This window comes from Hyperolius riggenbachi, chromosome 4, assembly GCF_040937935.1.
Source record: "Hyperolius riggenbachi isolate aHypRig1 chromosome 4, aHypRig1.pri, whole genome shotgun sequence".
Classification (NCBI taxonomy): Eukaryota; Metazoa; Chordata; class Amphibia; order Anura; family Hyperoliidae; genus Hyperolius; species Hyperolius riggenbachi.
Genome location: NC_090649.1, coordinates 74,570,644 through 74,594,258, shown reverse-complemented (window position 1 = coordinate 74,594,258; position 23,615 = coordinate 74,570,644). Strand labels below are relative to the sequence as shown.

At 44.5% G+C, this 23,615-nt stretch overlaps 1 protein-coding gene across 6 annotated transcripts in view; it reads left to right on the top strand.

The window, feature by feature from the left end:
- Positions 1 to 23,615, top strand: part of LDAH (lipid droplet associated hydrolase) — a 332,993-nt gene that overhangs the window by 221,386 nt on the left and 87,992 nt on the right. The window contains exon 7 of one of the 6 annotated variants that reach the window (XM_068280216.1): positions 5,482 to 5,520. The exons of the other annotated variants lie outside the window; for them this stretch is intronic. Coding sequence (XP_068136317.1) covers positions 5,482 to 5,493 — 12 coding nt within the window. The 3' untranslated portion in view covers positions 5,494 to 5,520. Of the gene's footprint in view, positions 1 to 5,481; positions 5,521 to 23,615 lie in introns of those variants that run through there. 6 annotated transcript variants of the gene reach the window in all.

The following is a 23,615-nucleotide window of genomic DNA, read 5'->3' as shown; positions in this document are numbered from 1 at the left end:
ACACGGGACACAATAGCACATCCCCACCGGCTCAGAACTCAGTTGCGTAAGGACAGCCGCGCTCCGTCAAAAGCCCGTTTTCATTGGCTCCTGACCTCCTGATCACAGTGATCAGGAAGTGAGAAAATGAAAATTGTGACTGGTGCGCTGTTGAAATGAAACACAATTCGATTTTACAATGTGATTTTTCCACGATTTTTCTGCAATTGAGTTTTGCAATTTTCTGTGGATGCCAGGAACACCAGGAGAAATGGAAATAAATGCAGCATGCGCAACATTTGCTAATGGGCAAAATGTGATTTTCATTTTGAAGATTTCCTTGCGTTTTTAGATTTGCCTGGAGTAGGCTCCACTACTTCAGTTTTTTTGGCACTGTACTGTATTGATCTGATGAAGAAACCTCAAGCAGAGAAATGCGTTGTCTTCCATGCGGAGTACAGCTGTTTAAATTAACTCTTGAGTAGACTTCAAGTAGTTAGGCCAAAACTTACCTTCTTTTTAAACATTTTTTTTTATTATTTTATTAATCTTTGCCGTCTCTAGCTTTTGTTGCTTATCAGTCTTAGTCACCCCTGTTGGGGGGGGTTGTAATTTTATGAAGTCCTCATGAAGTTTATTGTTTAGAAGCTGCGACCACCTATCTCTCACTAGGTTGAGAGGGGACGGTCTTTCCCTGCATGCGCATTAAGTGGTTGCTGCACACAGCAAGCAAGACTTATGAGTGTTCAATACTTATATCTATACACCGCCCGTTACTAACCATAGTACACCAGAGTGGGCTCCCGATGTCCTGGTGCTTTGTCTCTTGAAGATCTTCCTGAGGTAAGTTTCTTAACTTTTTTTGTGTATAGGCCGGTTCACACTTAAGCGGATGCAAAATGGGTATGGTAAGCCCATTTTGCATCTGCTTGTAGTTTTTGCACTGCCCATCCGCTTCGCCCGAGATCACCACCCACGTGTCCCGCCGGTCAGTCCCTCTGTACTCAGCCCAGAGGCTGGTTGGAGCTTGGGACTCTCCATAGGATGCAATAGACCAATTCTACCTAGCAACAGGGATAACTTTTATTAGTCTACCATGAACCAATTGAGAATTATCCCTCTTGCTGAGGATTCACATGGATCTTTTGCAGCCCAATAGAGATCCCCATGTGTCTGCCGGCCACTGTGCTGTGTAGGAGAGACCAAGCGGTGGCGATCTATGCCTGGACACCTGAGTATTACGTTTCAACGACTATCGAAGTAGGCAAAGCGGAAGCAGCAACTAGCCTAGTGAGAACGGACACTTTCCATTCTCATAGGCTTTCACTGCACATTCTCATAGGCTTTCTTGTGATTACTCAGATCAATTTGCAGTAGATCTGCTGGTTTCCTTGTACAAGTTACCTTGCATGGTTGTGTCAGTGGTTGCCAAGTTAGGAGTTAGCTGTGCATGCACATTCCCAGCATCCCCTACAGATCTAAGATCCCTTCTTCTCATGGAATAAACATGTAATTGTAGTGAAACTGCAAAGCAATCGAGGTGTGAAGATGTTATAGATTTTACTTCCTGCCAAGTTGATGAACCAATGTGACAACAGAAAGACAATTCTGTGTATCTGCCAAACCATAGTCTGTTGCTATAGTTTCCTAAGAAGGGTGTAACAGCTGCAGACTGAAATTTGAGGGCCCTTTCATACTGGGGCCATGCGGTGCGGTAATTCTACTGCACCCCACCGGAGGGCAATGAAAGTCTATGGAGACTTTCACACTGGGGCGGTACGGCGCTATGCGATGGAAGTGACTTTTTCACGGCATCGTAGACGCTCGGATAAAACTACGTTACTGCGCAGTTATGTGGCGAGCTGCGGTGGACCGGAAGTCATGTAAGTCTATGGCGACGCGTGTGAATGTGAAAACCCGACGCATGTTTTATGGGTCACGCATGCGCGGAAGCGTATTTTTTGCAATATGCTTTCCTGCACGTGATAGCATTGGCCACAGGAAGTGAGCGCCGCTTCCTGCGTGGCCGGCTGCCAGACAGGGATTACCGCGTATTAACGTGGTAATCCCCGAAGGTCTGTTTTTGGCACCACTGCCACCAATACTCAGTGAGAAGCCGGCCTAAAAAGAAAATAGTGAAAATAACATAATGAATAAAATTGTTTAATTTTGTAAAAAAAAATAAAAAATCATTTATATTTAGCCGGTGTTCGCCCATTGTAAAATCTTTCCTCTCCCTGATATTACATTTGGAAATTGATCACAGGCGGTGACATTTTTAGTGTTGTCAGATGATGTGGAATTGATTACTGAGAGTTTTGATGCCAGTACAAAAATATGTGGGTTTCCAGAATGCTCTGGGAGGAGAATGCTACATGGATAAATAGCCTAGGCTAAGCATCACTGGGAGGGCAGGGTTACATACCAATATACAGCAATATATAGATATAGGAAGTGTTTCTGATGCTAAAGCCAGGCTTGTGTAGTGATGACATAAAGTACATGTTGTTGTTATTATTATTATTATTATTATTATTATTATTACAATAACAGAGGACTTCTGCTTTCATTTTCTATATTTTCTGCTAGCAGGGAGGCATCAAAGCACTCCAAGAATTTACAGCACAACAAGTTCTGTCAGCAATGGTCATGTCATTGTTCCAATAAAAACACAATAGCATGAACCACGCTTGAGTTTTCATGAGATCCCCAAGTTCCTTCTATGATTTAGACCAACCCATAGTCCACTGCATATACCATCCAAGAGCACTTAATACTCAAGTAGTCGCAGCATCCAATCACCGTGTAACTCTTTGATTACAATACACTTTTGAAAAAATAAAACACAAAGGCCGATCATAGTACAGGCTGAACAAATAGTCATTTTTCCACCTGTGTATATCCTTCACCATGCATCTACAAATACAGGTTCCAGGGTGTGAAAGAGACCATCACCAGGTTAACGGAGTTGCATCCCCCTTCTTACCCCTGATAGCCGTGTCACTTAGTAGCCGCTCATGTCATTATACCAACAACATTTTTAACTGCCTTTTGACAGTAAAGCGGGGAAAAGAAAGAATGGAGTTGTGCTTCTTCTTATAATGAGTTATAGTAATAGAGATTATAGGTAGTGAACTGGGCCTCTCCTCTTGGTAAATGATACAGATAACAATAAATAAAAACAAAAAGTGAGGGTTTATAGGCCCGTAATTAGCAATCAATGTTGTAAGACTTAGGGTAGCTTTTAATTACAGTTTTTTTTAAATGAGCAGGTATTAATACATGCAATAAAAGTCGATGGGCCATATGCAATTCACTTTTTTACCTGAGTTTTCTCCTAGGAGATAATTTTTCATCTTAGATTTAAAATAGTTTTCAGATACTTTTTAACAAGAAATGTACCAAAAAGTAGGTGAAAAGGTAATATTAAAATGATTTTGAGTATTTTCTTGCTTTTTGGTGGCTTAAAAACATTTTATTGAGACATTTAAAAATATCCCCTAGGAGAAAACTCAGGTGAAAAAGTGAATTGCATATGGGCCCATATGTCGATTATCATGAATGGCCTAACGCACGTTTCACGGCTGAGCTACAGCTTCTTCTTCAGAGTCAAAATGTTGTAATGTGACATACAGTGATTAAAAACATAGTATGTTGAACAACAGCATCATATGTCCACTTCACAGATGCTCCAAATATCCTTTCCATCTAGTCTGCCAGGTACCCACCAGTATGGCTATTCAGTGAAAGCTGCTGAGGTCAAGGACTAGTAGGTTAATGGCAGGCTGCATGGGTGAGTATCCACAGGTAGGTCACCATCCGGAAGTAGGTGGCCAAATGGTAATCCTGCTGGTTAGGATGGTGTGACTGGAGTGAGCTGATGCTATGTTTTTAATCATAATATGTCACATTTTCTGATACTACAACATTTTGCCTCTGAAGAGAGGCTTTGGTTCAGCCGTGAAACATGCATTAGGCCAGTCATGGCATAAATAAATACATATGATATATTAACTTTTATTGCATGTATTATACCTGCTCAATTAAAAGATTGTAATTGAAGCCAACCCTAACCCTCTTTTCTCATAATGAGCCTATGAACAATGAGGACCCCAGCATGTTCAGTGTTCTCCTCAGGCCCTTTTAGCCGGATGCTCCACCCTGCTACTTTTGGAAAGCACCCGGATGTCATCGGCTCACCTCCTCCTATGCTGTAAGCAGAGATGTGCAGAGAAGCGCTGGCCCAGCATTCTCTCATCTCACCCCACCTGGCTACTTTTTCATGCCACCCGGCTACTTTTTCATGCCACCCGGGTGGAAAAAAATTCTGGAGAGAACACTGAATTTGTTCCTGTGCCGAGGACCCCCATCATCAGTGGCATAACTACAATTCATGCCCCCCCCCCCCCAAAGTGAACCTATGATGCCCCTCCCCCCAATGTTCAATCCCCTCCCCTTGCCGCCTCTTGGTGGCCTTCACGGCCTTGGGGCCCATCTCACAAGGGTCATAAAACAAGTGTGGCCATCATGATTTTCACACCCACAACAAGTGTAGCTACAAAAACACCTGATCTGAAATATAGTCCCCTGTATCGGAGGAAGGGAAGGTTAGTAGTTGGGATCGCCCCACAGCTCTGGGCCCCACCTGCGATCGTAAGGGATGCTCCCCTCTGGTTACTCCCCTGCCCATCATCATATGGGAAGTTTATTTTTTATTTTTTTATCATTATTATATTTTGTGGGGGAAATTCCTTATAACAGCAGGTTTAAGAAAAGTGCTCCTTTCCTTGCAGGGATCTTTCATTCCAGAATTCCCTGTTGCTGTGGAAACTTTCCCTTTCAACTGTTTAACTGGGCGAAAACTTTTAGATGGAAAAAACAAGGGAACTGGCAACTTTTTTTTTTTCATTTTGTAGTTTATAGACAGGGCAAGTGGGTTAAAATTATACGGGTTGGAAGTTTATAAAAACAAGCCATAAAAGCCAAGTTGCTTTACAGTTGGCAAGTGACTGCTCTGAAAGGAGAAGAAAAAAATTTATAGTGTTTAGTAGTTACAGCGATCATAAGTTAAAAGCCAATCTTAACACCTGGTTGTGCCAACGCCAATGAAATAAAGAAAAAAAAAAGTTATTGCTGGATCCAGCCTTCATCTTGTGTTGTAGGGCTGATGGGAGATGAGGCACTAAATTATTCCAATCTCACACTGAGCGTAGTTTTAGGAATACTTAGTGCTGGCAGTCGAATGATTAAAAATATTTTTCCTTCGAGATCCGGTGTTCCCAATATAGCTGTGCTAATTAGTTCAATAAAATGTTAGCTCCTATTCCGTCCATGGTCCACTACGTTTTATTTCAGACAATTTCTTGTAGCATTGTATTTTACATGTACAGTAGTCACTTTTTATCCTGCTGTTTTAATTCACACCTTTTTAGTTAACCCATATCTCACTTAAAGCCGTAAAATCAAATTCCATTTACCCACTTCTCTATGTTTATTATGCAGTCTACAATCTGAACCTGCATTGCAAGCATTCCAATATAATCATAAAGGTTTCTGCTGTAATAAATCTTATCTCTTCGGTCAAATGTAGTAAAGTTGGAAAGTGCCTGAAACAGTTTTCTCTTTATTTGCTATGTAAAATTCACTGAAATTAAAATGTGGACAGTACAAGACATATGTTGTATAAGTAGAACAAGTATTTATCTACTTATATATGTGTCCCCCCCCTGGGATAGTATAGCTGTCCCTGCTGCTTTAAAGAGAACTGGTGGCCTTACGCCAGAATTTAAATTCTTGAAGGGAAGTTACACATTTGTTTAAAAAAAATGCAGTAAGCCTACATTAGGCTTACACAAGTAATTTTGTAATTTTCTTTTATTACACTTTTTTTTTTACACATCAATTTGTGGCCAGCTATAAAGTTGGAAAATTGTTGGGAAATAAAAATGTAACTTCTTTGCAACCATAGCATTGATGCACTGACTGGTATACAGACTGACCACAAGATTCAAATTTCCTGTATGAGTAAATGTCTTTCTACAGCGAAAACCTTATTCATTTTTTTAATTACTCATATATTATACAGCACTGAACAATACATGCAAATTACAAACATACTAACCGTATATACAGTACTACAAATAAAATGAAGTACCGTATTTACTCGCGTATAAGCCGAGGTGCTCACTTTTCCCTCAGAAACCAGGAAAAATTGATTGACTCGCGTATAAGCCCCCTCCCCAGTATAGCCCCCTCCACAGTAGCCAGATGTGCCCACTGTACAAGTCCGCCCTCCTCCCTGTAGCCAGATGTGCCCCAAGGATGATACAGCTGTGTCTCAAGACGCTACTAGATGGCGTCATAGATAAGAGACAAGACGCCACTAGATGGCGTCATAGATAAGAGACACAGCGATTGCCACACAGGAAGAATCCCCGATCATTGCACCACCGACATGTTGCCTGCACGCTCCGCTCCACAAGCCAGGGGACACATGTAGTCTTGAGCAGCGCACTCTGCACAGCATGTTGCAGGGGATGGGGGGCACGGACTTAGCAGGGAGCCAGCTAGCAAGAACAGTATCACTAGTGATCCTTACGCTCCTCTGCCAATAACAAAACCTGCTCCACCATCCGTTCTGCTCCACTGACTCGCATATAAGCCGAGGGGGTAACTTTTCATCACATTTTTTGTGCTGAAAAATTAGGCTCATACGCGAGTATATAAGGTATGACTCCTTAATATTTGATCCTTAAAATTTGGTGCACTTATGTCCAACCTATCTTCCACAACTAGTCAGTTAAGCCCTAAAACTACATACACATGCTCGGTAAACATTGTTCAAAACGGAACGATGTCTGACAACGACATGACACATTTGAAGTCAACAATGGCATAGAGATGGTCTGCCAACTGATCGTTAGCAGAAGTTCAAAACGTAAAATCTGTTAAAAACATAGCAGAAAAACGGAATGAACATTTATCGCCTAATACCTGTGTTTTCTACAGATTACCACCAGTTATCGTCAAAATAGATCTGTCAGGTTGGACCAGTCAATTGGACGATAATGGTGGTCTGTCAGGGTCATTCAGTGCAAATTTTGCAATGACATTTTAAGGATTATCATTTGTCGGTCATTCATCTTTCATTTTCCAACAATTTTAATCGAGCGTGTGTATGAGGCCATAGAAAGGGCTCCGCCCAACACATGCTGTGTCACTTCATTCCCATATAAGAAATGTCTGAAGCCAGTGGTATTGTGCCGCCATTAATTTATGTTATACATTGTGAAGATTCAAGTCTAGGTCCACACATGAAACAAGTACAGCCAGGTCCCCTCCCTTACAATAAAGATTGCTATGCCCCTCCATAGCAATTGTTGCCATGCCATATCCCCTGCTCTAATCATGAAGTGTTGGCTTAGCAGTCTTGCACCTTACCTTTAGGCAGATATCATCACAAGGAAACAAGTTGGGTCCAGGTAAATTATGGGTAGGCTTTGAGAAGGTTGAACTTGACTTACCTATTTTTTTCTGTAATACTGTGCCATGTTCCAGTGTTTGGTCTGCTTACCCGGTTATTCTGTCCTTGTAACCTTCCAGTCTAGCTTATAGCATGCCCTGATCCTGATCTGTGTCCTGTACTGTCCACTCCATCTCTGGTGGGGGTGGAGCGGGCCGTTGATCGGCACTACATTGGTGAGCAATAGCCAAACTGCTGCAGGAGCCGGAGTGTGCATTAAGGTGGTGGGACGTCTGCTACTGGAGGCAATGGGGCTTCACCACGTGGATCCTTGGGCGAAGCAGAGCCCTACAGCTTAGCGGCGGGCTGGCAAAAGGTGGTGAGCTGCTGGTCCGCTTGGACGGCACTGTCTGGCTATTGCTGGTAGTTTAGGCTGACTTGAGAAGGACCTGATGGTGCCATTCTTGTGGGATACCTCTGGTGGAGCGGCATGGCTCGGTGGCAGGTATGTATCTGGGCTGACTGCTTTACACGATTGCCTATTGCCAGCTGCTGAGGATAAAAGTGGAAAAAAACTTATAAAAGAGCATAAAAAACATAAAAACGAAAGGAAAAGATGCCTAGCTGAGGTGCAGTTTACTGCTCAGAATACACATTGCATTTTTGTGGTCGATTTGCTGTTCGATCGCGTTTTGATTCGTTTTTCTACTCGATTCTCTAATCTTTTCTTTTTTTTTTCTTTTTTTTTTTAAACATTTTATTTGATTTTTAAATTTAAACAATCAGTTGACATGACACCAAGATAGCAATTCAGCTGTAATGATTTGCTCAGCTGCCTGTGCAGGCAGGCAGCTTTTTGACCATTGTTTAGGTTTGCATGCTGCAGGACTCTGGAAAGGAGAGCTTCTGTCAGTTTTGCAGCTTGTGCTTGCTGAGGAATTTGCATACGTTGTCATGCAAATTGCCTGGCCACATTCATTGGAGGCGTGTACTATAAGTACTATGTGTGTCCCACAATGCTTTGCTGGTCATATGGATTCCTTCCTGTGAAACACTCTGGAGAGTGTCAGCCTTGCTCATTGTTTAAAGTTCAGCTTAGAGTAATTCCTGGGACTGCAATTAGGCAGGTCCCTTAGTGCAGTTAGGATTGTATATCTGTTTGCTTGTCTGTTGCGATTGTCCTGTCCCTGCGGTGGCCGACAGGAAGTCATGCTGATCTTTGTTCTTGGAGTTTAGCTGGAGCAGCGGTTGCCACCAGCTATCTCCTCTTTCTGTCTCTGGATCGCACTGGCCTCTTTTCGCTAGTGCTGTGGATCCTTCTGTTCTGCCTTCCTGGATCGCACTCGCCTTGCGCTAGTGCTGTGGATCCTAACTCTCGCTTGTCCCTGTTTTCGTGTGTCTGTCTTGTCTGCTACGAACGCTTGCTGGAGGCTCGGTGAGGTAACCGTTAAGCAAGCGCTCGCGTCCTCTGTTTCGTGTTTGTCTGTCGATGGTTAGTGAGGCGTGCTTGTCTCTATTGTGCTTATCACGTGGAGACCGCGCATAACCGCGTGCACTGTTGCAAATGAGTGCGGTGTTCGCGGTTAGCTAGCGTTTGTTATTTTCCGTATCTCCTCATTGTATGATTTGCTGTGCCTTTGCTACTCTCGTGCTCTGCCTTGCTGTAACATTGTGTCACGTCTGGCGATCGCACCTCTCGCGATCGCGTTCCTACTTCATATCTGCTGTCGTGTGTGCACAGTCGCGGGTTGGCGACTAGTTTTATGCACACACATACAATCTGTCTCTGTGCATATTCTCAATCGCTTCTCTTGCGATTGCGTTTCTTCCCTTCGTGCAATTCCTGTTTGGTGTGTGTGGTAGGGCAGAGGAGCTGTTCCTCTTCACTCCACAGCTCCACCTGCCGACAGGAATTTCCCTCTGCAGGTGCATTGCACCTACTGCTGGGTTCCTGCAAATTACACGCTTGTGGAGAATTTCCGCAGTGTCAGCGCACGGCTTGTGCGCTGATCACGGAGAGAATTCCACAATCGTTACATAAGCATACAGTGATTCCACTAGGCAGTAGATACTATAGCGAAATGAGTATTGATGACAATCTTGGGTGACACTAGAATAAAGTGCTTAAAGCGCTTATCTTTTCTTATCAATTTCCATTCACGTCTATTAGAAATCGAGTGGTAAAACGATTGAAAGTGAAATCAGACGTGATGGAAATTATCTATCGAACCATCTATCTGCCTCAAAAACACACGTTGTATTCCCAGCAGAATCCATATACCCCAATATCTTCTCTATACCCTCCATAATTATTAAACCTGTCAGTAAATCTTCATCCTTCGTAGCTTTTCTATTCCCGTGTTTGAATCTGGTAAGGAGCCTTTTAATTAATTAAATACCACAGATGGGGACTCTTAATTATTCCGCCCGGTCACAATGGTCTTCAAAAATCCACGAAAGCAAATGAAAACCATTAGCCACACAGATACGTCATAGTCATTTTCAATTATGCCTATTTTCAAATTGTTTAGTTTCAGTTTGGTTTTATTTACTACACTTAACAACATATAAAGCTGTGTTTTATTAGTGAAATATGATTTCACGCATAGCGAACCTTTTTGGAAGAGTCTCGCTGTGCAGTTCCCGTGGCGTTCGCTGTGCCAGCGGCTAATAATCCCCCCGCAGACTGCTTATGTTTTAATAATTACCTAGAAAAAAATAAAAACACAATATTGAGGTATTACAATTGAAATAAAATGTTTTGTCAAGTATATTTTACTAAGTCTTCAATTTAATTATGTAGAGCTTGTTGCAATTATCGGATATTTTATTTACTGTATTGCTTAAGAGACAGAACTCTTCAGCTACATATTCTGGCCCGTCACCGTCATTGACAGTTCTTTTTTATTAGTTACAGATATTTTGTTCTTTTTTTTGTAATTTTGAGTGTTTAAGTGCTCAGGATTTATGGAGTATTTTAAACCTTGTAAATTTTGGTTGTGCTGAGCCGCAAAGTATTTTGGTGGAGATTTTCATCAAAGATTTTTTTTTTTTTTCGCACAATTCATCCTAGTGTAGTTTGCAGGAATGCCAGATTGAATTTGGCCATGGAAACAGGAATTCGGATGAACGTCCAACATTGTAATTGGAAGGCCAGGTTACGTATCAAAAAGTGTTGTTGTACTTGTCATTCATATCCTTGCACAATCTGGGCCCTGGATACCTGAGGGACTTGTTGCAACTCCATCACACCCTCCACAGTCTTAGATCAAAATGATCTAATAACTTGGTCACCCCAGAGTCCACCTCAAAACCTTTGGAGACAGAGCCTTCTGTCATGCTGCCTCTATACTTTGGAACTCCCTGCCACATCCAATCAGGACATCTCCATCCTTGAAAGCATTTAAGTCCAAACTGGCCAACTGTTTAGTGTGGCAAAAAAAGAGAAAGAAGGAGGAGCGCTCCTAGTGTGACATCGCTTTATTAAGACAATTGCGCAAATAAAAATTCACTTACTGGATGTAAGTTGAATGCAAACATGTAAAATCCTTAAAATCCTTCCTTGGCGGTTGCACCTCAAACTACCGTGGCCATCGGAGTCGAAAGGATCTGGTGGAAAGTGATCCTGGATGCTCCCCCAAGGGATAAAACGTATGCTGGCTGCGTTATTACGCGTTTCGGCGTTCCACGCCTTCGTCAGATAACGCTGCCAGCTTGAACAATGTGTGCTTTTATACTCTCCATTCGGAGGGAAATGTGTAATGAGGGGTGGGGACTGGGTTATCATGTCCCTCCCTTTTTTTGGGGGTGGTTTTGAATGAACCTGTCTATAGGTGAAGGAATTCTGTCATTCATTTGTGTGTAACAGCCCTGACGTGGGCGTTTGAATTAGGGAGAAAGAGATTGGCTGGGACCCTGTCAATCAGAAAAGGGTAAATTGTAAACATTATGTATAGCCTCAGGGATCTTACCTGCAGTGCGATGGAGCTGGTGGCTACCCCGCAGTGCAGCGGGTCGTGCAGGGAATGACTGCAACACTCTTGCCGCTGGGTGAATATATACGAGAAAGGGAGCTAATTGATTCATCTCTATTTAGAGAAGGACGTCAGGTGGAGGCGTGTGCGGAAGCTAATCCGGCAGGGGGCGTGATTGGGGTATAGTGCTAACCTCCAATATGCCCATTTGAATAGAGGTGGGTGCGGCCTGATGTCCGCATATTCTGCCTATGGCAAGCGTCATGCAAATGTAGTGACCGCTGCCCTGGGTGGTGGGGCGTGGTCTGAGCGTTCGGTGCCGCGTCATCAGCTGCTGTTCGGGTGGCCACCATGGCAACCCGAATCTCGCAGCTGGGAGGGGAAGCATGACGGTGAGGGGACGTCACCCTGGCCCTTCCTCTATCAGGCACTATTGTGACTATTTATGTTTAATTGGGCCCCCGCATGCTGGATGAACTCCTTTATTATCATATATGTATGTGTATGTATATATATATATATATATGTATATATATATATATATTTCATTTTGATATATATTCATATACAGTTTCAAATTCTTACATATGTTCAACTTTTATATTTTTAACATCATTCAAATTGTCTTATTTTTTATTATTTATTATTAATTCTTCGGGGTTTTTTTAATGTATATATTGTTTCATATATCAACACCCTAATTGCACTGTGTGACACTAGTGATTGACAATGTTACACCCAGTTTCCTAGGAGGCAGCCTTTATTGCTCTCATAGATCCGCATTCACGCTGCCCACATAGCCACCTGAAACCCTCCAGCTCAATGGGCTGGGGTGATTAGTCAGCGCCCTGACCAGTGCGGCCCGCATAAAGGACGCATTGTGCCATTATCCTGCCACCACGGGTTCTCCTCCAGTTGCGTGTTTGGGTACCATGGCAACCACCCAAACAGCAGCTGATGACGTGGCTCCAACCAGTGCGTCCCGCAGAAGGGACGCATCGTGACGTCCCCTCACCGTCATGCTTCCCCTCCCAGCTGCGAGATTCGGGTTGCCATGGTGGCCACCCGAACAGCAGCTGATGACGCGGCACCGAACGCTCAGACCACGCCCCACCACCCAGGGCAGCGGTCACTACATTTGCATGACGCTTGCCATAGGCAGAATGTGCGGACATCAGGCCGCACCCACCTCTATTCAAATGGGCATATTGGAGGTTAGCACTATACCCCAATCACGCCCCCTGCCGGATTAGCTTCCGCACACGCCTCCACCTGACGTCCTTCTCTAAATAGAGATGAATCAATTAGCTCCCTTTCTCGTATATATTCACCCAGCGGCAAGAGTGTTGCAGTCATTCCCTGCACGACCCGCTGCACTGCGGGGTAGCCACCAGCTCCATCGCACTGCAGGTAAGATCCCTGAGGCTATACATAATGTTTACAATTTACCCTTTTCTGATTGACAGGGTCCCAGCCAATCTCTTTCTCCCTAATTCAAACGCCCACGTCAGGGCTGTTACACACAAATGAATGACAGAATTCCTTCACCTATAGACAGGTTCATTCAAAACCACCCCCAAAAAAAGGGAGGGACATGATAACCCAGTCCCCACCCCTCATTACACATTTCCCTCCGAATGGAGAGTATAAAAGCACACATTGTTCAAGCTGGCAGGGTTATCTGACGAAGGCGTGGAACGCCGAAACGCGTAATAACGCAGCCAGCATACGTTTTATCCCTTGGGGGAGCATCCAGGATCACTTTCCACCAGATCCTTTCGACTCCGATGGCCACGGTAGTTTGAGGTGCAACCGCCAAGGAAGGATTTTAAGGATTTTACATGTTTGCATTCAACTTACATCCAGTAAGTGAATTTTTATTTGCGCAATTGTCTTAATAAAGCGATGTCACACTAGGAGCGCTCCTCCTTCTTTCTCTTTTTTTGTTCCTTTGACCAAGCCTCCCTGACAGCCGGGCTCTAAGAGGAGCAGCTAAAGTGTGACTCCACTCGACCACCCCTGATTATCGCCTAGCAGCGCAAGATTGCACATCTTTCTCTGTTTAGTGTGGCAGTTATGAACGCCTGACTGTTTCCTCTGTAACACAGTCCAGCCTGCAACCCTGTATTGATCTGAGACAGATCTATGCGCTAGCATTTTTCTCCTATGGGAGTAAAACGCTATACAGATGTTACTGTATTGTATACACTTACACATAAAGCACACCTTAAATTCCCTTTGCTTTACGTAATCTCAGTCATAAGACTTAAAGAGACTCTGTAATAAAAAAAAAAGTTCCCTTAGGGGTACTCACCTTGGTAGGGGAAGCCTCTGGTTCCCATCGAGGCTTCCCTCGTCCTCCTGTGTCCCACGGTGGTCTCGCTCCGGCCCACAGAATGCACAGCCGACAATTTGTCAGGCTGTACAATATTTACCTTTCCCTGTTCCAGCGGGGGCGCTGTTGCAGCAGTAGAGCGCATTAGAGCAGACCCAACTGCGATCGGCTATTTCTGCCTATTTTGGAGCCGAGAGCGGCTACTGTGCCTGCGCAAGGCAAGAGATAACCCCCCAAAAACGGAGAGAGCTCTCACAAAACCTAATTGGACGTAACAAATGACTCCCAACATGAACATGTTTCATCCTTAAAAGGGCTTCATCAGGGAACACACAAAAAAAAATGTATGAAATGAGTGCAGTGCAGAAAATAGCCCAAGGGCTAACCAGCTGCTATGTACAACTGCAGGTTTCAAGTTAGCACATGGGTTATTGATAAGGCAGCAGAAAAAATGTCCCTAGGGTGAAAGGAGTTGGAACTGCAGCCGCCCGGCAAGTATGCAGAAAAGCATTTGACTACCTTTGGCAGCGATTCCCGTCGTTCACTCTGTGCATCGCATTTGTGACTCCCACAGGGTGGCACAGAAGTGCTGCGGTTGCCAACCCTGGATGCTGGAGGTTGCGTTTAGGAAAAAAGGAAACCATCGGAAAAATCAGGGTCGAAATGCAGCATTTACACAGAAGGTAAATGGCAGTACCAAGAACTGCCCATGCATTTGAATGGGCATTGCTTAACCAACGAGCATCGTGGTCGTCGCTTGTCATCCTCCAAGCGTCCGTGTGAACCCTTCCTAAGTCTATCAGCATTACCTAATGAGTTTGTTTAAAGAGAAACTCCAGTGAAAATAATGTAATAAAAAAGTGCTTCATTTTTACAATAATCATGTATGAATGATTTAGTCAGTGTTTGCCCATTGTAAAATCTTTCCACTCCCTGATCTACATTCTGACATTGATCACATGGTGACATTTTTACTGCTGGCAGGTGATGTCATTGGAAGGAGATGCTGCTTGCTTTTTTTTGGCAATTGGAAACCGTAAACAGTAAAACGGTGCACAATGCAATGAGGTTCACAGACAGGAAACTGCCAGGACCATGGTCCTCACAGTTTCCTGTGGGAGGGGTTTCACCACAATATCAGCCATACAGAGCCCCCTGATGATCCGTTTGTGAAAAGGAATAGATTTCTCACGTAAAATGGAGTATCCGCTACTGATTGGGATGAAGTTCAGTTCTTGGTCACAGTTTCTCTTTAAGTGAAAATGTGTAATCTATGCACATAACATTATGCATTGAAAATGAACACAAACAGTTTTGAATCATAAATAAGCACCTAAAGATGTCAAAAAATGTATGGTACTTGGTATTATTATTATTATTATTATTATTTTAACAAATAATAGCTTTTTTGATGCTACGAGTGCACTAATATAAGTACAATCGGATTTGTGTTTAAACATGTTGTAACCCTCTAACCACTCACTGAATCAACCACACAATAGACGTTATATTTTTGGGCATCTTAGACGCGTTGAGTATGATTGATTTTCGGACTTTTCCTAATTATACTGCATGTGTTCTACATCATATTTGTCAGTACTGATTTCTTTCAGTTACTTTTATTCCTGCCAGTTTTTCCTGAACACTGAATGGTATCAATTTAATAATTCTGTAATATTCATGCGCCATTATGCAACACACCAGGAAAGTGAAACAGGCAGCCTGTCAATGGCCTCCTTTTGTCTGCTGCATTTTTCTGTGATCCATCGCCACGCTATAAGCACTGGATGGTCCAGAGGCTTCTCTGCTCTCAGGTAAGTATCTCATTTTTTTAACTGCCTCAAGCTCACTCTAAAGGGGCCCATACACTTAATGATTTTCCCGCCGATATACAGCAGATTCAATCACTGTGGTCGAATCTGCTGTGAAATCGTTGCACAAACGCTGACTGAACAATCGATTTCTGTCCGAAATCGATCGTTCCCGTCGATCCGTCCGTGCGGGAGATTTCGCTCGATCGCTGGAGGTTCAGGAGTGCGTCGATAGCGGCGTTCGAATGTCCGACTGCCAATACATTACCTGCTCCACCGGCGCGTGTCCCCGCTGTCACCGCTGCTCTTTCTCTGATGGGTTCCGGCAGGCTTCACTTCTTCCTGTCCCGACAGGAAGTTTAAACAGTAGAGCACCCTCTACTGTTTAAACTTCCCTGGACAGAAGCCGAGAAGAAGACAGCGGAGACCGGATGACTCGCGTCGGCCGGATCAGGTAATGTATGCGGGGGGGGGGGGGGGGGGCGGTGACAGCGGCAGCTTCACAGATGGTGAATCGATTTCATGCTGAAAATTGATTCACAATCTGTTTGCAGTAAAGGCAGCCATACGATCCCTCTCTGATCAGATTCGATCAGAGAGGGATCTATCTGAAGCTATATTGGAGATGAAGCCCTAGAACACCAAGGAAGCCATAGGGGGGAGGTAGGGGGAAGGCACTAAACACTAGGCAACTGTATAGGGGAGGGTGGGGGCCTCTAGACATCAGGGAACTCTATAGGGGAGGGAGGGCAACTAGACACCAGGGAACTATTTAGAGGAGAGTGGAGGATGACAAGACACCATGGAACTGTATAGGGGTTGGAGGGCGTCATTAGACACCTGAGAACTTTATAAGGGTGGAAGATGCCAAGGAGACATTGAGGTTGGCCTGCGACTTGGTCCCATTGTACCATTTCGGCCCACTTTGTATTTGTGTTTGACACCCCTGCTCTAAAGTCTTGAACACACGCTTGACTAAAGTTGGTCGAGGTGGCTGATAATGACTGCCTCAGCCAGTAGTCAGCTATGTGTACGGAGGCTCCTGACTCCCAACCTGCAGGCGAATCGGCCAGCGGATCAGCTCACCCCCAGCGACCGTCGATGGCAGTGTTAATGCCGCTCCCCTGCCCGACATGTGATATCACACACGCACCGCTTCATCGTCCCTCCACCTCCCCGCATAGCAACACAGCACGTCGTCAGCTACACAGCTGACTCACGTCTGTGCAGCCCGGCCCAGCGGTGTCAGATGGGCAATGCTAATCAGTGGTGTGTATGCACCTTAAAGTGGTCTGAAGCTCCGACAACATTCAATAAAAATGTGTTTTCCTACTTTTTATTATTCATACAGTTATCATATTTGCTTTTGTGCATAAGTAATATTGTCTGTCTACAAATTACAAGTTTCCAAAGTGGAGTTTATCTTGTCCTGAAACCTGCCATTGCATTGTATTCAAACTGCTTTTTATTATATATTAACATCTTCTAATTAGCTGTTCTGAGCTGTTAATGAGCTTGAAGCACAGAGAGCTTCACAGAGAGCTCCTTTTCACTTGTCACACTGTGTTTACACACACGAATCAACATTGGAATGCAAACAAAGATACTGTTGTCTCCAGTTTGGATGCAGATTTAAAGATGAATAGCAGGATAGCGGGACAAAGTGCTTTGTTTAACCATTTCAGTGATTTTCTGCTAAAAAAAATTCTGGGATAGTAGCTTTCAAGCTGTGAGGAATCTTTTAGAGCAAAGTAGAAATGATGACTTTCAGACCACTTTAAGGCTTTGATAATCTGGCCCATTATTTACGCAAAGCATTAACCTTAAAGGGTTCCTGAACTGACAATACAATCATGAGGTGGGCTTTTTCAAGGCCCCCATAATCTCCATAGCTCCTCAGCTTTGCTGGGCTCCCCTTCGTCGTGGATATCATCGTGGATATTTTCTATTCCATTAACCCTTCCCAATCCATTTTATAGATGACTCATGTCCCCTCCCCAGCTCTTCTTTCCATCCCCCAGAGATGCAAATGATCTATGTAGGCTAAGTGGAGGGGGGCCAGTGGGGTTTCAAACCTCCTACCCTCCTCCTAGGAAGAAGCGACCAGCAGTCTGAAGAGGGCAGGGCCAGCAGTCCACAATGCACGTGCACCAATGTAATACATTGTTATGCAGCATGGTGCCAGAGGATAGGATAGAGGGCCTGACACCGCGTTGGACTGGATACGATTATGGCACGGCCATTAGCAGCCCAAATGCACCCACGTAATATGTTTATTACTTGGCGCAGTGTGGTGCCGCAGGGGATCAAAGTGCCAAACTTAGTCCGATACTTGAAACAGAAGGGCCTGACTCCATGTCAGACTCGAACCAATGATAGTGCGGCCAGCAGCAGCCCAACACTTCCTGTTGGACAAAGTTCGACATCAGGAGCTGGGGAGAATGTTCCACCTTCTGACCACAGCCAACATTGAAGTGGAAAGGATTAAAAGCTGCAACTGAGTCCAGTCATAGCCGATGTGCATAATCCGTTCCCTCCTCATGCCCTCCCGATCACGCTCCTGAATAACTGTGCATAGCGTCTGTAGCTGGTAGAGTTCTGGGCATGCAAAGTTCAGAAACAATTTTAATGGTTGTAATGGTTTTTATTTTTAATTCACGTGTGTTGTAACGTATACAAGCTGTACCCTGCGTACAAATTTCCAGGCGCCTTAATTACGTTTACCTAAAAAGAACCATACATTGCCACGGTGTCTTAAAACATTATATGTGTTCAGAGTATTTGTAACATCACACAATCTGCTATATAGGGAGAAAAGCAGATGTATTGGAGATTCTAACAATATTCTTTTTGTAACCATTGCATAACAAGATATGAAATAAATTGGAAAGAAACAGTAAGATGAGCAAGACTAATGCAAAAAAAAAAAGCAAAAAATATATACTAAATGACAGACTAGAGAAATGTAGTGACCAACCAAGCATCACGGAGCTTTATTCATCTCCAAGGAGCGCCATAATTGCTCACTGGCGGATCTGTATAGACTAAGTTGGAAAGCTGAAGACAATGGGAAGAGTCTATAAAAAAACAACTCATAATACTTAAGCTGTATGACGAAAGGAGCGGAACTTGGGTGACTCTTTGAATGCTGACCACGGCCACCACCACGTTTTAATAAACTTTTAATACAGTTCACAGTTTGTGGCCATCATCTCCTTATAAGCAATTTCCCATAATGTTTAATGCAACTCAGGGTTCTTCTCTGTGTCGCCCTGCATCCTTGTTATCATACGATGGAAGATGGATTAAGTTATCTTTTCATTCCAACTCTGCACTGATTCCCATGAGAATAAAGCACTACATTATGTAGGTACTACTGTGCCACCTGAAGCAGTCATTCATGATCGTTTCTACTGACAGTTTGCGGCAAGACTGTCCTTTGGGATTGAGAGCTGAAGGGAAAGCAGGAGGCACCTCACACCTCACCTCTATGGAGCTGGTAAACACCTTTATGTTCACTTGTCACCCACTTTTAAGCAGGGCTGGACCGAGCAAGGGATAGGGATACATTCAACCCAACCACCCACCTTCTCTGCTGACTACTAGATTAGGTCGGTATAATCATCCTGAGGCGGGCAACATACACGAAAAGCAATTGACCCGAGGCTCCACCTAGATTTATAACACAATTGCTGTACTGCATGAATCAAGCACGTGCGTGAGGAGGGCTTTGGGGCATACGAGAGGAGTCGCCGCCGGGAGATTTGGGCGCAGGATACAGCCGGTATGGCTGATCCTGCTCCTGCACAAGTTCCTGGCAACGTTAAATACTATTGCCCCTCCAGACTGCCATGGATGGTGGGGAAGTAAGTAAATAATTTGGCTTCCAGCAATTGCTGGAGGCCGAATTATAGTGTTTTAAAAGTAACTGTAGCGCCATCTTCTGATGGCGCTGAAGTTACTCACTGTGCGCTGCTATAGTCGCAATTCCTATTATGGGCTGTGGTGGCGCCGGCTGCGCCCAAATCTCCTGCGCTTGAATATAAGTGGACTTCTGCGTCTGTGTATCCCTGGGACGGCGGACTGCTTGTTTTATGCCATCTGGCATTCCATCTTCTAGATTTGGTCTTTTACCCTGGGTACTTTCCTGATTTTTATACGGTTGTGTTCCTCTGAGGAAGCGGCTTCTAGCCGGGAAACACGTGTCAGACAACCTGGTTCTGTCATATGAAGCTTTGTATGATGTGTCTACATTTCACGACGGCAATCGAGAAGATTTTAGATATTATTGAAGAATAAAGACTGTTCGCTGTTCCTACAAAAAAAAAACTATAGTCTTGTGACTGTTTCTGTACATTTTATATACGTTACTGGGGTGGAACCATACTGAAGTGTTTTAGCTGTGATCATTTGTGACGCTGGAATGAAAGTGTTCGGACTTTGGGTGCTCAAGCACCACCCATTTTTTTACTACTGACATATGGACCACTTTTCTCAGAGACTACCTCTCCTCACTGGGGTCCTATCACAGCCTATGGAGAGTGGTAGTTCAGAGAAGTAATCCAAGCTCCGAGGTGTGAAACAGAGCCGGAAAGCTTGCCATCTCCATGTCTGACTGACCGATGATCAGAAGGGACGTGGCTGCTAGAGAGTATGGGAAAGAGGCAATCTGTTCATAAACATTGCTGGACTGGAGGAGCTAGGAGTAAGAGCATAGCTGGCGGGGCTGGTGACTACACCACCCACTCCGGAATCCAGGCTGTGTCCTCCGTGTCATGAAGGATGGGGCACCCCTATTGCTAGGAGGCAAGGTCCATGCATTACTGCTGTCTGAGGTGGGGGTGAAGCAGGGAGGAGCCAACTATTGATGTGGGGAATGGGGTTGTAGGAATAGGCCACCTATTGCTGATGTCTGAAGGGGCGGGTGGAGTAGGTAGTCTACCTATACAGGGCCGGCGCTTACCTATAGGCAAATGGGGCAATTGCCCCAGCCCCCCCTAATCCATATGAGCCCCTAAGTGTCCCCTTCACTTCATTTAGTCATATGGCTGCCGGACAGATACCCCCGTGCACCCCCCCCCCCCCCATGCTGTGGCTGCCGGACAGATCCCCCCTTGCTCGCTTCTCCCCCGCCCACACTGCCACACCACAGGGCAACAAAGGCAATGGGAAAGAGACACACTCACCTCCTGAATGATCCAGGCGATGCAGCTCCCGTCTGTCTCCCCCCTGTAGTTACTCTGGCCTTCACTTCCTGCTTCAAGTAGAGAAGCAGGAAGTGCAGGACAGAGTAACTACAGGGGAAACAGACAGGAGCTGCATCGCCTGGATTGTTCCAGAGGTGAGTGTGTGTCTCTCCCACTGCCCATAGCGCGAGGGAGGGGGATCTGGCCGGCAGCCCCACAGTGGGGGGAGAGTGTGAGGGTATCTGGCCGGCAGCTAATTTAGTCTGATGGGGGCATATCAGGCTACTGTCCTGGGGATAAAGGGGGTACTTCTGGCTAGTTATTGGGAATTAGGAGGGAGCACATCTGGCTATCACGGGGGGGGGGGGGTTACTTTTGCCCCTGGGTCCCCATTGTAGCTGAAATCGGCCCTGTATCTAAGGTGGCAGGGGGGAGCAGAGAGAGGCCACCCACTGTTGCTGTAGGAGAGGGGCAGGGAGAGTCTACCTACTGCTGATGGGAGGCCCTTTTTTAGACTTGAGCACCACCCCCTTAAGGATCCTTTGCATGGCCCTGGCATGAACACAGTACCAGAGCTACAGCAGCATGACGTTTCAGTAACAGTTTAGTCGGCAGTGACCAAAATGTCTTTTTGCTGTAGCTCTGCTTCAGTATTTGTGCAAAAAAACTATTGTGCTATAAATCCAGGTGGAGTCCCGGCTTAATTGCTTTTTGTATAGACTTTTCTCCTCGATGTCTAGGGTTCCGGGTTTGACTCCTTGGGCAATAATGTATATGCTGATAAACTGGAGATTGAGTATGTGGTGTCCCTTTATATACGGGTGCAACATTCACACCACATTTTTTACTGTTCCCCCCCGTTTGTAGTTGTCAGACATGCAATCAACTCTGCTGGTAAAGCAGAGAAAGGCAAGTTGTATAAAATGGGTACAGTCAGAGGATGCTCGTCTTCACATGGAATCGGCAGCAGAGTATGCATACAGTGCTCTCTGCACATCCACTTTGTTTTGCTCCTCATAGCATTTTCTTGTGCTCAGTGATGTCAGCTAACTGCACAGGGAGATAGCAGGAAGAGATACTCAAGGTAGCTGGGAATACCTCCCTGTTCAGGCTCTGTAAATAGTAAGTGAGGAATCCCTCTCCATCCTGCCTGATCCTCACCATTTCTGGTTGACCCTCTCTACCAAGCCTAAATCACTCTACCCCTCGAGGCATGGTCCTTACTCCTCTACCCATCAAGGCTGATCCTCACCATTTCTGGTTGACCATCTCTACCAAGCCTAACTCCTCTACCCATCAAGGCATAGCCCTAACTCTACCCATAGAGGATGATCTTCACCATTTCTGGTTGATCTTTTTCTACCAATCCTACCTCCTCTACTCAACAATGCATGGTCCTAACTCCTCTACCCATCGAGGCAGATTCTCACTATTTCTGATTGACCCTCTTTGCCAAACCTAATTCCTCTACCCATCAAGGCATGGTCCTTACCATTTCTGGTTGACCCTCTCTACCAAGCCTAACTCCTCTACTCATAAAGGCTGATCTTCAGGATTTCTGGTTGACCCTCTCAACCAAGCCTAACTCCTTTACTCATGGAGGCATGGATCTGTTAAATTCTTTAGGTATGCGATACATGTCAAAGTAACATCCACACAATCTGAGAAAAAATGACTCATCACACCATGCCACTTCTTCCATTGTCCAGTTCTGATAACCACTATAAGAAATTTTGTTAGTGAACAGGGACACAGTGCTCTGCATGGGTACCCTGACTTGTTTGCATCTTCTTTTGTTATCGGATCAGGTGGGTTTAGCCTTTAACCTCCGTAAACATCAATAAGCCTTGGGTACACATGATATTGTCATTGTTTCATTAAAGGTATTATTTTGGTAGGTACTAACTGCTGCTTACTGGGAACACCCGACAAGGTCTGCCATTTTGGAGTAGGTCTAAGTAGGTCTAGCCTAGTCTTTCAACTATTACAATTTCTCAAGGCTCTCCAACTTTCTCCACAACCCAAGAATATTCTGTTAGGTATTTTCTGGTTGAACTCGATGGAGGGATGTCTCTTTTCAACCTGTGTATTGGGTTCCCTTGCCCTGAAAATTGTCCATAGAATATTAGACATTTGTTCGTGAGCCCTGCTAAGGGTTATTTGGTGATGTGACTTAGTCAGTTTAATCTGTAAACCGCTGTAGTAAAAGTATTGGTGCTATATAAATGTGTAAACAAGAATAGCTACTGTGAAGAAGCAGAGATTTTTCCACCAAACCTTTTAGTAGAGACTATCCATTTATGTTATCAGTCACTACAGTCCATGCACAGTGGCTGGACCAGAGATGCTATGCTCTCAGAACCAGCCTTAAGTAGGAAAACATTAATGACGACCTACTTTTACTTCAGGCTAAGCAGTTTGTGGTGGTTGCACCTCAAACACATTCCAGTCAATGACACAAACTTTGTAGACACTTACCAGACCTTGACGTTTATATAAAGTCCACTTACAGATCACATGGACAACACATGATCTTTTCTTATAATTTTTCAGATACTCCACATTGTCCTCCCATCTATAATGACATGGCGCACATCACCTAGCAAAACAAAACTTTTTACCACACTAAAACAGATCAAAATGGAGGCTCTTCAGTAGTCCAAGGAGATCATTGTTCAGGTTTAACAGCTGTTAGACCTCTGCTGCTTTGGAAACTTTATCTCCTTAATGACTAGCTTGAGAGTACGGTCAACTGGTTATTACTTTCCTCAAAGCTCTGTGGTGAAATCAACCCTTCTTTACTAGACTTCAGCAAAATTAACAAATCATGACTTCTGTTTGCCTTCCGCTTATATACCGATGAACTAC